Source organism: Tauraco erythrolophus, chromosome 7 (assembly GCF_009769465.1).
Source record: "Tauraco erythrolophus isolate bTauEry1 chromosome 7, bTauEry1.pri, whole genome shotgun sequence".
NCBI lineage: Eukaryota > Metazoa > Chordata > Aves > Musophagiformes > Musophagidae > Tauraco > Tauraco erythrolophus.
In genome coordinates, this window is record NC_141471.1 from 39,832,375 (window position 1) to 39,849,154 (window position 16,780).

A 16,780-nucleotide genomic window follows, 5' to 3' on the forward strand; every position below is an offset into this window, starting at 1 on the left:
CTGGTTTTTTTGACGGTTTGCTTACTTCTTATGGGTAGCAGCATGTTTTCACTTTATGCACTCGTTAAGTCAGCTTTTAGATGACTTTCAGTGCCACATTGAGTAGTTGTAGAGAACTAGTTGTACAGCAGTGCCAGGTCAGTTTATAATAAATAACAATTCAGGCCACAACTTCTGAATCTGCTCCAAATTGTTGCACTAATGAGTCAACACTACACACTGCCTTTCCCAGTTCCAGGTAATGAATGAATATTAACTCTGTAGAAATAGAGTTGTTGTCTTGTGACTTCTTTCTCTTGCCACTTCTTGTTAAATGAAAAAAACCCCACCTTTTATGTGGTTTATTTAAGTCAACTGTGTTGACAGTAAAAGACATTTTTTCATAATCATACTCAGACCTGAGTTAAAAATACTGATGTGTTAAAAAAGCTGTTAGTCTCTGGCAGAGCTCTACAGAGTTAATTCATGGGAACCCATAGCCCTTGCTGATGCCAAGACAGCCCATCCAGCTTGTGCTCGAGGTGCCACGTCCTCAAAAGCAGCAATGGCCAGCAACAGCCAAGACAGGAAATCTCTGCAGTCCTGCGGCAGTGCAGAGTTCCAGAAGGCTCCAAGGACATACCAGCTCTGTTTGGAAAAGAGTCTCTGGAAAGTTTGATGTTTTCAGGTATGAGTGTACCTCTAGGTGTAATGGCTGATACGTAAGCCCTTCTTGAATGAAGCTTCTTACCCCAGCTTGTAGAAAAACTCATCATAGAATGCTGAGAAAACTCATAACCATAATGAGTTACTTATTTATCTGTATAGACAGTTCAAGTCCTTAAGTGGAAGAGATGCCCATTGTACATTTGAGGACGTCAATAAGGAACGTTTAAGTTATTAAAAATACTAAATTATTGAATTATTAAAAATGTTAAATAGATAAGGCTGCCTCTTTGTTAGTGGCTCTTTTCCTCAAGTTTCGTGTTTCAGACAATAGTCAGATAATGCAGCGACTTTCTTGCCACCAGCATCCCTCTGCTCTGCCTTAAATAGAGGGTGCAAAGATACTGATCCCATCACCTTGTTTCCAGCCTGCAACAGTAGTTGCAGGTGTGCAACACTTCCGTTTTTCAAGGATTGCATCCCAGTGCTTGGATAAAAAAGCCTCTAGCCCAGCTGTAGTCTCTCCCAAGAAATCTGTTGGGCTTCAGGATGCTGAGTCTCATCTCTTAACCTCTTTTTATCGGCGTCTCTGGTAAGTTTTACAGCTTGTAGGATACCTGCTGCCACATCCACATTCACCTCGTCCTCAAAAAGCAGGGAGCCAGCCTAAGCAGGAAAGGCCAAGCCCTTGCTTTGAGTGCAGCACAATACTACTACTGTAGTTGTTGCAAAAGTTGATTGAACAACTGAAATAATCCTGGAGCTTTCAGCAAACTGAGCTTCAAAGAGAAAAGTCCATACTTACTGCGGCTCAGAACAAACAGAACCTAAGGAAAGAGGCTGTATTTTGAATTAGGAAGAGATGAACTCTGAATGGTAGACCTTAACGAGTTGCCTTTCGGGGACAGTACCATGAAGGTTCGCCCGTAAGTTGTCATCTTCTGGTGCCTGCAGCCTCATCCACTTCGACTTGTGCTTCTGTACCACGTGGTACTACCTACACGCAAGCTGAGGGAACGCGCCTCCTCAGCAGTCACTGTAGACCCAGAGGAGATGTCTCATCAAATTCCCTCCTACTCAAACGAGGGGAAAGATTCTTTCTGAGTACCCCTATTTCAAGGAATGGTTCCTTGTTTGTTCATTCTAGAATGTAAATAGGACAGTGTGCTTGTCACAAAACATAAAACCGAGGTGAGTTTGTCTTCACCAAGATCGCAACTGACATGTCAGAGCTTGATGCTTGAAGGAAGCAGGGTTGTTTTCCTAGAAACATGCAATAAAATGCTTTCGGGAAGCACTAGGGCCCCAAAATAAAAACCATGCACTAGGCTCCTGCCTGTTTTAACTGTGTAATGATAAAAAGACTCTGAGAAGCCTTTACATGTTATTTTCTGTAGGACTTCTAAATCGTTAAGCGGAGTATAAACTAGTTTACCCTTTTTTTTCCTTAATGCACATGCTTTCTTTGGCCCAAACGACATCTCTTTCACAAACCACTCCTCAGACTTGCACCAAAACATCCATTTAACAAAAGGCATTTCAAGATCCTTTGCTTCTGTGATCCTCCTCTTTCCCTCTAACCTCTTTCTGTCATTCCCTGTTATACTCAGATTGAGCCCTATGGGGCACGGCCACGTCTCTCTAATTGTATGGGCTCACCCGCTCGAAGAGTAGCATTAAACACACACGCACACACACACGTGCACTCTCTGTGCCAAAAGATCAAGGGGAAAAAAAAAATTCATCCCTGCTCTCCAATACCAGTAACCTCAGTTAGCATTAATGACAAGTTCTTTCTTACCTTGAATAGTTATCCTGCTGACCGGCACAGAACACCTTCATTCCATGGTAACAGTAAAAAATGCCATTTCTGAGCTAAGAAGCCAGGAAAGCTTTTGACATCCTGTTCCTCTGTAGCCTTTTCCATTGATGCTTAAGAATCTTTTGGAAGTCTTGTCTTTCTAGAGTTTAGTGGTCTTGTAGTGAGACATCAGTTTCACCTTAAAGTCTATTACTGGCTCTGGATCCACCATAATTGATGAGGAAAAGAACCCAGGAAAATAACCTATATAAACATACGCTCTACAAATATTAAATAAACGTGGTATCAGCCGACACTGGCGGGAACAGAGGGCAACCGCTGCTGTTCAGCAGCTCCTGCGTTGGATAACCATTCTCATCACATTGTCCAGTCGTAACATTTAATCTGCAAAATGTTTATTCCTCTTACATTTGTGTCATCAGCTGAGGCGTGACTTAAGGAGGAAAAAGTAGACTGATAGTTTTTTTTTTTTCCTTTCCAAAACATAGAGGAGTGACGTATGTGTCCACCTATACATCTGTATTTAACTTTGTAAGACGGTTCGTGAGTTACCCGGTGTTACAGCCCTATTAGACTGAGTCTTTTTCTTCTTTCTGTGATGTTTATTTTACCAGTTTGCTGTGTGTTCATCTGGTACAATGAATGTGAAGTATTCCTATAGGATTTGCATTAATTAACTGGAAAAAAAAGAGTGGCTATTCAGTTATCATTACATCATTTTAGTAAGTAGGGTGCTTTTAGAGTGAATAACGGAAAGCACTTAAATTGAAAAGCCTTTTTCCCCCCTTCAGAGTAGAGGTGAGGTGCTGATTAGAGTCAACCGCCACATCCAGCACCACAGGCACCTTTCTGCCAATGACGGCTTTTCCAAAGATGGCCTTTGAAAACCAGAAGCACATCTCCACTAACAGCCTTGGAGACACAGGAATTGCACCTACAACTCTTCATTCATAGGCGCGCTGGTATTGTTAGCCAGCATTCCTCATACTTTTGATAAGCATTTATCAGCAAGAAATTAGTATCTGCTCCTCTTCTTATATTCTTCAGTTCTGGAGGATGAAATTCCTGCATGAAAAGCTGATTGTGCTTTATTTCTGCCCCGTAATTGGCTCCCTGAGGCAAATGCACAGAGTCACGGCAACTACAAAGAAAAAGCAGGGTATCCAAACACAGAGCCCTTCCTCTGCTCTCCTCAGAAACAGGCTGATTGAGGAGCCAAATTAGGGAAAAACAAAAAAAGTATCTTGTTTCGTACTTGGCTTCATTTCCATGCACACGTTAAAGCTACTTTGAGCTATTTCAATTAATACTGGTTTTCAAGTGCACAGATCAAATAATCAAAGAATTATGCAAGACAAAGTGCCAGTCCAATCGTCTGTGCATGTCACCTCTCCTCAACTCTACATATTTCATTATAATGCTTCAACGTTTTGGACTTCCTACCCATCTTTGTTCCATCCCTCTATCCCCATCCCCCGCTGTTTGTTTCAACACAAAACACTTTTCCATCCTTCATTTTAATTCAGCCACTCCTCTTCGCCATCTCCCTTCAGCCTTCGGCATTGCCTTACTTGTCAGAGCTGGATTTTCTCCTTTGAACTCATCCCACGTAACGGCTGTCGTCTTGTTCAGATGACCACGTGCTCTAAACACCAGCATGCGTAACTCCTCCTCCTGTCACGAGTATGGAGTCCTGCCCTCTCCCCGTCAGTTGAAGATGGAGGCCGTACCTCTGCAGCCAAACTCCCAGTTCAGCTTCTCCCATGTAGTCTCTCCACTGTCGGCATATTTCCCCATGTTGGTCAGGTTTTCAGACAGAGGAGTTAAGCTCTGACCTGGCCCTTGCTCTTCTCCATTCAGGCTTCAAATAAGGTGACAACTGCTTTCCTTCACTTCCTTGGCCACTCTGGTGGTCTTGCTTTTCCAAGCCCAAAACGGCAAAGGCAGCTGAGATGAAACGCAGACAGCAGCTGTGGAGCCCGGCTCTGCACCCAGCCGTCCGTCCCCAGCCCTCATCGCGTCTGTGCCACGCGTCTACAGGTGATGTCAGCTCTCAGTTTACTGGAGACAGGGGCGCGGGGAAAGCACGTGCACAACTCCAGTCAGCTGAACTAACTGGGAGTAACGCAGAGTCACAAGCGGGAACTGACTGTGTGACTGTAAAACCCAAACCGTTTGCCCTTTTTAAACTGAAAAACACGCATCTTCCCTTCGAATCTGCCCAACCCGAAGCCTCTCCAGCATGTACAGGAACAAAGCTCTAAATGAAGCTTGCACTTAAACAAGTTCAACTTCCTCACAGACCCTTACATGTTCTGTCAGACTGGTGATGGAAAACCCAGCAGCAGTTCTCCAGCACTAGGTAACTCCTGCTAATTCAGGAGTAAGGAGCTTCCCTTTGTCACCACTTAGGGACTTAGAGTTCCCCCTTTTGGGGACAAATTCTTGGTGATTGTGCAATTATCACAGATAAGAAAATTTTCTCATGACCTTTATTTTTCTTTAGTTTTGTAAGCAGTTGGGATCCAGTTAAACAACGTCAAATGGCAATTCAATAAACGCTTCCTGTTCAAAAGTATTTGGAGAGTTCTTTCTACTGCAACACTTTCTACCAGTAAAATGTTCATTAAATACAATATATTTTTAAACAAGATTAATACAAAGCTCGTCCTTACAATAGAAACCATCAGCAGAAGGAGCTTATGCTAAGAAAATTTGCAAACATGTACGTAAAACTGTACAGAGAAGAAGAGACCTCGTATTTAAGCAGAACAACTGAAACAACCTATTTCTGAGGCTGTTGGAACTTCAATCTAATTTCAAGAAACAGACTTAAGTAATTGAAAAATACCACCAGAAACTGAAGTTGGTTACAATCCTGTGGTTAAACCACTGAATTTAAAATAAACTCTTTAATCAATGAAAAAAAAACCACTGTGCTTTGTGTGTATGAAATTGAATGGCTTAAACTTGAGTGCCGTTGTCTCAATTAGATGAATATTCAAAGTGGAAATTTTTCCCTTCTCTGCACTGTTCTCCCAACTGTGTAGTTTTTAGGCATGGAAGATGCTTTTGAACCACCCTAGGTGCGCATTTGAAGCAGAACATGGTTCTTTGTGCAGCATTTTGATTTGAAGACTAAGGAAAATTATCAGGCACAAATTAATCAAGGGAAAAAACAGCAAATGACTCATGGAGCTCTTGCTTTACAAAAACAAAAATGGGGGAATTTAGAATGTATTTCTCACCTTGTTACCACCATTACGTGACCACTTCTAAATAGGGATGAAGGTGGTTAAGAACAGAGAAACAACTACTTCCTACATTTTCAAGAACACTGAAGTACTTGGAGAACATTGGCACAGGAACTATATTACACAGGTACATTCACTTGTAAATATTTTAATGTAGCTCCAAACATTAAAATGGTGGTAATTTTACAGAATTCCGTTAGGTATCAGTCCCAAAATACGGTTACTTGTATAAAAAAAGCCCCTCTCTTAAAGTATTGGCATTTTGTAAAGTCATTTTGTGACATTTGTTAGCCACTGACCCCTGCTATTTGTGTACAATTTCAGTTCTTTATGACAACGTACTTTACAACAGTGAGGAAGTGGTGCAAAATCACCTGGAAGGGTCAGGAGGTAACATCCAATTCCAATTTTAGTGAAGACAGCCACTGAAAGATACATGTTTTTACCTGCTCCCCCCCCGCCCCTGTCCTTCTACCTTCTGAAACCCCCACAACTATTAAGGAACTGTTGACTGGCAAAGAGAAGAAATGTGCAAGAACAGGAAATGGCATTTTATATTGGAATCATCTGCCTCACACAAATTTACCGTGGGGCTTGTTTACCCAGTGTGCCTCAAATAGGTGCACGATTTGCTTATTGCTAAAGATCTGCAAGAGCTAATACAATTCAGAAGAGAGCACCCTCCATAAGTATGCTATTTGAGAGAAATACAGGTAACAGCCGTCTTAGCTAAGCTTTCCAATTTCAGCCTGTTTAAGCCCAAATACCGTTTTCATGACACTACAAGCTTAATGACAAAATAACATATGGCACAATAACTTCTCCAGCAAAAATACGTGGACAAGAAAGAACGACAGAGTAAAACCTGACCAAGTGGAACGTTTGCCCTGACCCAGATACAAACCCAGTTTGCTAAGGTCGGTCACAGAAGAACCCAGGCATGTTTTCTGTCCCTACTTTTAAAGCGTAGCTCTAGGAGATAGCGTAGGGCATCTCCCACTCTGCGAAGTGGACGGAAATTTGCAATTCATTTCTGTGGGTTAAAAAGCCTGGGCCCTGTAGTTACTTAAACCATCAAGATATCGGTGTGCTAAGGAGCAAAGTAAGTACAATGCCAAAGAAATGCTGAATTGAGCAACGGAGTTAGCCATGGTGATTAGCAAAGTCTGTTCTTTCGTCTTGGCAAAGTATCAGCAACTCACAGGTTTCTTTAAGCGTAGGTCTTATTCACCGGAGCAGCCCGTGTCCAGCCCTGCCCCATCGCTGCCGTTGCAGCCGTCGGACACCGGAGCACAGTCACCCCCCTCTGTCACCTCATCCGTGCAGCAGTCAGGCATACTCTGTCCGAGGCAGACCTGCGCGTCACTGTCATCAGTATTGCAACTGGCAGGACACGTTTCTTCTGACGCCCTGTCATGATGGGTACCTCTGTCATCGGTCCCAGCTACCTCATCTCCCAAGTCTATGACATCATCCAGCTGCTGTTCTGGATCAGGATTGGCTGCTGTTGAGATCTGTGCTTCTAAGTTTCTTGTATTCTCTGTGACTTCGAATTCCTGCTTCTCCTCTGCCATTTGCTTCTCCCTAGTACTTAATTTGGCCTTTGTGGATTTCTTCATTTGTTTGTTGCGCATGTCGTCTTTGGAGAACCTCCAGTGAAACTACAAGTAAGAGATCCAAATGTTAAAAGACCGTTAGAGACAATCTCACGTGGACATTCGCTTTCCCAACTAGAAATGTTTTTATTGCTCAGTTTTAATTCAAAGACTTGTTTGACTAAAAAGATCTAAGATTTAAAAAACCCGCATGACTAAATCAGATGGCTTAAGATAATTTGTGCCTACACCTGGGTATTGATTATACAGAGAAAAGAGACCGTGATGCATCCTGCTGCCGTTTCACATGCCTAGTGGGTTCCTCTCCACACGCTACGTGGGCCTACAGCATCCTGGCAGACAACCTGTGCTCCGTGCAAAGCAAGAACAGGCAAAGATGTACCAGTGCAGACCGAGGAGGCAATCCTACGGCGTTACCAGGTTAGCAGCAGAACTAACAACACACCCAAGACTACACCCAGACAGTAAGATATTCTGAACCGTTTGTATCAATGTTTTTTGATAAGAAAGCATGAGGCTGCCTCTTGCAGCACTTGCCACAAGACTTACCACAGCCACCATTTCAGAAGAACTCTTTTAGCTACTGTTAAAAAAAAAAAAAAAAAGGGGAACTAGCAGTACCTTGAAATACTGACTCGACAGGTATAACATATATGAAGTCTGACAAATACACCAGTAGTTTATCTGCTTCATTTGTCAAAAAATTAATGGACCTTCCCAAGGAAAGCCAGACCACGTTCCAAGCCACTGCTGAGCGATCCTACACAAGTTTGCACGTGTGAATGTGCACAACCATTTCGTCAGCAGTGTCCACGCTGATGGAAACTCAGGGATGGCTTAGGAGGCGATGTCTGGATGGCATGAACAATCTCGTCAGGACATTCAGCAAATTCAGCTGTGGTCCAAAGACTTTTTTCCAGTGCAACCAGGTCTGTGCCAAAGTTGGTCCAAAGAAGGGCTCGTGTTCATAAATTTTTGATCAAGCTATTTATTCCCTAATCAAAAAGCCATTCAAAATCTATTAAATTTATTAGATTACGAAGATAAGCAATGCTCTTTCCTTCTGCTAGCCAAAAATTAACCTAAAAAGAAAACGGAAAAAAAACACCAACTGGCTTTCACAAGATTCTTCTTGGTTTTACTTAGAGGAAGCCATCTTTCACTTAAGTATAATTACAATTTACAGAAAAAGGAAAGATAACATCTCAGTTCTAGAGCTCAACTGCTTAAAATTTGGAGACACTTGAATACTTTCCTCTTTGATTTGCAGAAGTGCTGCGCGCCCACAGCTCCCTTTCAATTCAAAGCTTTCTTTGATGGGAGGTAAGATCAGGGCCTTAAACGTGATAAAGATCAAACTGTAGGAGACTGTGTGTTACATGTGGATGTACATACACTCAGTCAGGTATTTATATTGTATTTCACAAAAATGTATACGGCCAGTTTCTGCTGAAACTAGCATCACTTCTGTACGAAGTGAATGAACACGATTACCTCATCACTGATACAACATTGCACTAGTAAGAGTACTTCTGTCTTAATAAAGAGAAAAATAAGTTGTACCACTCCTTGTGTGTTTCCTTTTCTGTTCCTCTGGCTAAACTCAACAGCAGCTGGTTGGTGTGCATAGATGGGATCAGTTTCCAGCACTGCAATGTCCTTTTAATCTTACCAGCCTATTTCCCTCGTCTGAGGGGTTATCTGTGAACATTTTAGACATGCCATATCACAAGTTAAAGAAACCCCGAGAGCCTGTGACATTGTATGTGCAGAATATTCAGCAACTTAATCAAATGCTGGCTTTGGCGTCTTTGAAGTGACTCACAACCACCACTTACCGAGGTTGAACTGGTCTTACATTTCTTCCTGTAACTATAATCAAAGTACCTCATTTTTCCTTGACCTTTGGTATGATAATGTGCTGTATTAATTTTTGCCCTCAAATACGTCTGTATATTTAATACTACCAAGGAGCAAATCCTTTGTTTTGTCAACCAGACATTGTTAAATAAGTTTTTTATTTCCCCAAATGAAAAAATTTAAACAAAGTTTTGAGTCATCTGGATGGAATGCATTTGTTATTATAACACGAGAAAACAGTATCACACTAATTTCTCTATTTGAAGTCATACAATTGCTTATAGGTTGCCATCCTTTCCATTAAAACCACACACAGTGGTAGGAAAAGAATGACCGAATACAGGCACTGTAACCCTTATTCCAAGACCCCTTTAATCACCTGAAAACAAAGAGAAAAATCTATCAAGATGGGCTTTGTAACACGTTCACACAATACTCTGGGCTCCAGCTTCATTAATGAGAGAGGGTAAATCCTAAATTACAGTCGTGCTCCCAGCAGTTCTCTCCTACTTCAGTCAGTTCAAACACTCTCCTGGTCTCCACGGTATCTAAAAGACGACTTTCACAGAACCTGGCTCCAAACCAATGAGGGGTTTATAGACCAAAAGTATCTGTAGTTATGCAAAATGTTGGCTAAATGTTCCTAGTGCTCAGCTCTGCTTAGTACTTCCAATCTCCTACTCCAGCTCAGCTTCTGCACACCACTCCTTCAGGTGACATCTGGCTAGCCAGCACTCACGTGAGTGCATGGAGCTACAATAAAACTGAGCCTGTATTCATTAACAACCTCTTCATCATGTAGTTTCAGAGATCCTTTCCATACTTCACCTGGCTTTTCTGATCCCTCTGCATATGGAAAGGGCAAGGCAAAGTCGAGTACTATCAGAAAGTCAGCACTTTCCCAGTTTCCAGTCCTTTTATCTTCCTCTCAGCTGTATACTGTGACAGGTTTAGGCAAGGATTCCCACAGCTACACATTCAGAAATGGAAATAGGAATACATATGTGTATCCACATGTGTACATCATTAGCTGTCAGCTATGTTCTCGGATAATTTAGCTGGATTCAAGGGGTTTTTTTGGTTAAATTCTAGCAGAATTCACTAAAATTCACACAATAGATAGAAACACCAGCCAAGATCAGGCCTACATTGTGCTAGGCTCCACCCAAACACGTAGCAGGAAAGAGAAAGCAATTTAAATACAACAGACGGGCAACGGGTGAGAGAAAACAGTCTTGGTTCCGCCTTGCAGGCAGTGAATACGGGCAGAGAACACAGTGAATTTTAGGTCACATATGGAGGTTTACGGCCAAGCTGTAAAGAGAAATCTACATCTCTTATGCTGCCTTGAGTTCAACAGGAGCTTTCTCATCATTTGAGCATTTTTTGTTTCTTTCATTTGAACAGTTCAATTCCTTGTGTATTGCTACTTAGCACAGAAACACTGAATAGGCCATTTTTATTTCTATGGGAAATCAATTATAATATTAAAATACCGTCAACAAAAACCAAAGAAACCAGGAACTCAAGGTTATTTACCTTAGATTCTTTCTTCTTTGCTTTCTGGGGCAAAGAAGGTCTCTGAAGAAATACAATTTGCTTTGTAGATAAATTCCCCTCCCTGAAAAGAAACAAATGCACACTCCTGAGAATGAATTAAATTCTCATCCAGCATCACTCAAAGAGAAAATCCATCTCAGTCATTTATTTCTGCAGGTCAAAGTACAACAAAATGAAGAATGACCTAAACATTGCCTGTCCTGGTGTCTTTGAGCAGCCTGGTATTTTGGGGGGAAAAAAAGGGCAATTGTTCATCCTGATAGAGCCTGTCAGCCTGTGACACACTTTTGCCGAATGTTTTAGTGTTAGTGTGTAACCACAGAATAAATTGTTTGGAACAAAATGCAAGAAACCCAAGCGCCTCGGTGCCTGTGTGTAGCAGCGTCTCAGTGACACCGGAGTGCTCCCTCTCTCCCTCCCGGGGCACCGATCCGGAACGGGGATGGGTGCTCCCTACAGTGGGCACAATCCCATGCCACCAGCAGTTAGACTGGGTGGGTGCCCTTCCACACCACCAACCTGATCCGTGTTACTGAAGTTATAAACGGGATACAGAAAGCTAGAACAGAAAGAAAAGCGTATTTACCTTTAAGAGACAGAGCTTACAAATTATAATTATGATTCTCCATTCATTCCTATATTTAAATGTATATCAAACACTTAAATACCATTTTCCCCCCAGCACAGATGGCCTTTACTTTTTAGGCTTTTATGTGTAGGAGTAGTCTTCATCCAGATTTCATAAAGAACTGGCCATATTTTTACTCTTCTAAGATAAAAAATCATGACAGATTATACTGGTGTATATATAAATATATTCCTGACCAGTGAAAATCCAGAATGCGCTGTCTTCATGATTAACAAGTGGGATGGTTATTTTTCACCACAGTTATGAAGAGTATTTTTAAATTACTTGCATTTATATTTAAAAACTCAGAATTTTAATAATAGCAAAGTAGACTGCAGAATGATTACATATGCGAACAAGGCTACCAGAATAATGATACACCAATCTCACATAGTTCTGCTCAGCCAGATTGTGTGTACCAGTGGACGAACATCGATTAAGAATAAAATTACTTTTCTTCAGATAGGCAGCATCTCACTCCAAACGTTACCAGAGGTTTTGTCTTCACTGTAAGAGGAGTTACTGGGAGATCCAGAAGAGCAATTTCACAATCAAGGGGTTTACAGAGAGGCAGAGACAACACCCAGAAAATTCATGCAGACACCACACTGCCACCTTGCAGTATTTTGCCCACCAGATAGGTGCTTCCTGCCATACGCGGCTCGTGGTGCTCAGAAAACCCGGAGAAGAGCTGCAGCAGGGTTTGCGAGGGCAGCTGTTGTGCACCTGCAAGGAAACCCACGCCAGCTGCGCAAAGATCTGCTTGTACAGACTGTGGTGCTTGTACAGGAACATCCCCGGCCGAGAGGCAGCGCCCGTCCCCTCCCTACCTGTTTGTCTTCACAATTGGAGTAGGAAGCACGCACGTCAGCTGCCAGCCGTACACGGCGAGGGAGTTCAGCAGCGGCACGTAATCTGTCTGCACTTCAACTCCCTAGGAAAGACAAATCAGCAGTTAGCATCATCACCTGGAGCATGACATTCAGTTTAACACACACACACAAAAAACAACCCACCAAGAAAAGAAACGTGTGTGGGTTTTCTGAGAGGGAGAAAGGGATTTTGTACTGGGCCATTTGGTATGTTCAGCGAGGCAGGAAGGAAAACGTTCGAAAACACGAGCGACAGGACTGATCGCCCATACATCTCAAACTGTTAAATCAGTTTGTTTAAAGTGGTAAACATTTGTGATCCTGATTTATACTGCCTGAGTCATCCATCTAGCTTTAGATGATTCCAGATCTGAACAGACTAAATTCATTGTATTTTACCAATTATCTCCTCCCAAGCAAAAAGATATTTAAGTAGCTAAAAAATGACAACATTGCTTTGCTTGGATTCTGCTCTTATCTATGCTACAGTAAATCCTGAAGACCTGTGCTGAAATCAGTTGGGTTACTCTACCGTGATGGATCAAAAGCAAAATAGTCAACAATAACAAAAATAAAATCTAAGTACAGGTCTACTTCTTTTATCACCCACAAATACGCATCACTTCCTTGTTATTTTGAATCAGGAAATCTGTGGGCGAGACCAAGAATGTTGCTTTTCAGCGCAGAAGCCTGGCTCCAGCCACAGATCGACTCAGCCGAGCTTTGCTAATTCTCCTTCTATGAGATGGCAAACCCTGTAACTCACACAGAAAGAACCACCGGTGGTTTCAACAAAGATTGCTCCAGCGAGGTGTCTAATTGCCAAGACTTCCAATAATTCCGCAAATAGATGCAAGAACATATTTACTGGTTTTTAATTTTAATAAACACAAAACAGGCAAATGGTAACTGCTAGTCTCTACAAACATAGCCATATTCCTTTGGAATAACAACTATATTTGCCAAAAAGCTCAGGCACCTACACTGGTTTCATGTGTATGCGAGGAGTTTTAACTGCCAATTCTCAACACTGGAGTAAGGCACAATAGTTTCACAGCTCAAAAAAATCCATTTGTTTCGTAGTAATAAAATAGTCGTTTGATCAGAACTAATCCAAATCCTGCTGTAGTTATTTCAAGGTATTTTAGTGAATTCCAATCTCAGCCATTCCTTTCTTCTAACAAATGAAATTTAGGTCACTTGATATGTTCATAACTGAATGACTGCCCGACTATACCTGTTAAAAACCTAATCATGACTACAAATGCAAACAGCTGAAGAAGCTGTACCGCTCCTGCTGAAAAAGGAGAATGAAAACTCTACCCCAGAAAGTGCACGCAAGAGAACACTCTGCTAATGAAACTTTTGTTTTCTACACAGAGGCTTTCAGGGACTCACAGAGATACAGTTACTTCACAACATCTCCATGTACAGGCCAGAATTGCTAACTGCAGGAGAAGAGAGAGATGCCCTGCAAGAGGGGAGCAATACCATGTGGCCTCCGAAGCATTCACACAGCTGTGACCCTGGCAGATTTAGTCTTCTCAGACTGCCGTTTGCCTCCTCACCCTTCCTGCTCTTTATACCCTCTGTAAAATGGATATTTCCACCCTCTTTCCAGATTTTTAAAATAGCATCCAAGGGTAATGCAAACACAATGATGTATTTAGATGCCTTTAAGAGCTAATGCCTCAGGAAAACAGATTAAGAACACACTGAGATTTATAAGATTGGTCAACAACGCTTTCCAAAAATAAAGATGGGATTATGCAACACGAGCATTGAGAATAAGGTCAGAGCATCTGCGATTGCAAGCCTGCCTGAGATGTGGACAGACGTGTTAAAAGGATCTGTCCAAAACGTTCCCTCCATCAAACAGTGTTTGAGGAGGAAAAACCAGGAAGAGCTCACTCATTTAGAAGGTGGAAGACTAGCAGGTCAGGAAAGACTAGCACAGCAGACCTTGTCTGTGCCGCAAGCAACGTCTTATGTTGCAAAGAGAATTTCTATTTTGAATTCATTGTCTCAGGTTGGTGATTAGCAAGGAGAACCTTCTCCTTGCATCAGGATGCGCAACAAACGTCAAAAATCAGAGGGAGATTACGGCAATGAGGAAGGACATCAATACCATGCAGAGCTCATTTGGCTGCTGCAAAAGCCAAATTGTTTCGGGGACGCGCCATCACTCCTGCCACAGCCCACTGTCCCCGCAGGCTCCGAGCGGCGAGACAAGGCTGGCTTCGGACCTGTCTGACTTGTCAGGATTAAGCATTGTCTGCAGCAGATGATGCTGTATTTCACAACCCCGGTGGGCAGAAGGGAAAAGAGTAGGTAAAGTACATTCAAAAGCATGAAGTTATCAGAAAATTTAAGTTTAAAGTCAATTAATCGTAAAGAAAAACTTTTTAAAAACCTGGAAACGTAGAAAATTCTGTTGAAAGAGTGCTGTACAACTGTTAAAAAAAAAAAGACCTCTTATCTTTCACATATGCTGGTACCTGACACCAAAATCTGCGTGTCAGGCGGTTTGGAGGAAGGCAGTGTGTACGTTATGCAGAGGTGCACACTTCCTCCGAGCTCCACATGCTCTTTAACAAGCTCCCTCTGACTCCACAAGGACGCTTTGCTGCAGTCAGACACCGCACCTCTTCCCCCGAGGGAACAAACTACTCCTAATAATTGGCTGCATTTGAAGATGATAGACAAGAGGAAGGAGTCACTCCTGAATAAACAGGCGTAATTCATGTGGGCTTCAAGCTCCTTACTTGCAAATACAGATAACTGAAGCTTTCTTTAAGACCACAAGAAATGACTTCTCCCTCCCCCTCTTGAATCATTGGTTGTAATCCTATCCCACGACTGGAATTTGTGTGCCAGCAGGAGTCATGGTTATAGGGACCTCTAATTGGTGTCATATTAAATGCTTTCCAAAGCAAAAATGCTACTAAAAAACCAATACACTGGAGGACGAGTGCAGAGGAAGAGTCATCTTGTATTCATTTTATATTTAATACTATTATTAAAATTATTTTATCTACTATTATTTGAGACAATGGAAATAAAATTTCAAACATACAGTTTCATAAGATGAAATTGCAGTGCTCTTTCTAGCTAGCAAATATTAGATTTGAACACCAGCAGAAGTAGAAAGCACGTGCCAGAGCTCTACTGAAAAAGAAGTGTTCAAATAATGCATCTCAAACTGAGAGACATTTCATTCAGTGAAAGGGTGGAAAATTTTAATTAACTTGCTTCCCACTCTCCTGTGGATGATAAGTAATCTCTGATCACACCTTGAGTGTCAAGGAGCCAGAGCATATTGAGCTAGGTTTTTCCCTTGACTTGCATCACATGAAAAGAATTCATTTTATTTATAGTTGTACTGTTTGTTTTCAGCATTTTCTCTTTTCACAGTTGCGTCTGCTCATTAGAAAAAAAAAATGATTAAAAAATGATAACGATAATATCTAGGGCAAGCCACACAAACAACTGCATTAACAATTTTTCTTTTCTTTTCCCCCCCTACTGCGGCAATTTTAACCACAGCAAGATAATAAACAAGACAACTACTAAGCTCTTGTGAGACAGAAAGAAGTTCTTTAGAAATCGTTCCTTCCTGGGTTAAGTGAATGTGATTTAGTTACAAGGCAGCTATGGATTGTCACTGCTTAATATTTTTTCCAACATGGATTAAAGAGTGGAAGATTGAAAATCCCATTAAATAAATCTTAATAAAACCTTTATCGGCAAATCCTAACAGACTGCGTACTCAGATCTACAGACAGATGGCAAAGAGAATGGGAAGTGAAAAACATGAGTCGCTTTGAAAGTGTAACCTAGTGTTTGCGGGGGAAAACAGGCAGTGCGTGCAAACCCAGCTCCTTACAAATAACCTAGGGGAGAGCCCACGAGGGAGCAACGTGCACCCCCAGCCAGGGCTGGTAACCAGTCCCCACCGCTGCCAAAGCCAGAGCTTTCTGCTAGGGCCCTGAGGGGAGGACAAGGAAGTGGCAAAGGCAGGACTTGCACCTTAGTGGAAAAGAGGGAAAACAAAATGAGAGAAACTGAATATACGGGCTGTGTGAGAATGACCCTGTAAAAGCGTGCTGCAAATGTTTTATGTTTGCAGTAACACTGCCGACACGGAGACTAAATCCAAGCTCTAAATTTGTGAATTATTTGACTTCTTCCTTTTCAGACTTCTTCCAAAAGGTAATTTCTGCTAATGATCTAACATTATCGATCCATTAAAAACACTTATTGGAAGCAAAAGAGAAGTTTCACAAGTGTTTCAGCAATAAAAGTTGGACTATGCTCCTCTAATTTCCACGGGTAATACACCACAGCACCTTGCTAGCCAATATTTGCTACACATCCATTAGCTCTATAGCAGAGGGGTGTGGGATGGCTCCTGCATCCTTAGAAACCACCAGTTGCTTTTGGCAGCAGATGGGTCACTGACCAACACAGACTAGCTGCTAAATTGGGACCAAAGTGGAAAACTGATAGAAAAACAAAGTAAA

The 16,780-nt window shown here is 41.9% G+C and overlaps 1 protein-coding gene across 1 annotated transcript in view; it reads right to left on the reverse strand.

Moving 5' to 3' along the window:
• Positions 1-6,944: 6,944 nt before the first annotated feature.
• The window catches only part of RFTN1 (raftlin, lipid raft linker 1), an 87,981-nt gene continuing 78,145 nt past the window's right edge, over positions 6,945-16,780 (reverse strand). Inside the window, exons 7-9 of the mRNA XM_009987199.2 lie at positions 12,216-12,319; positions 10,737-10,818; positions 6,945-7,382 (exon numbers count right to left, since the gene is read on the reverse strand). Of these exons, the coding sequence (XP_009985501.1) occupies positions 6,945-7,382; positions 10,737-10,818; positions 12,216-12,319 (624 nt within the window). The remainder of the gene's footprint in view (positions 7,383-10,736; positions 10,819-12,215; positions 12,320-16,780) is intronic.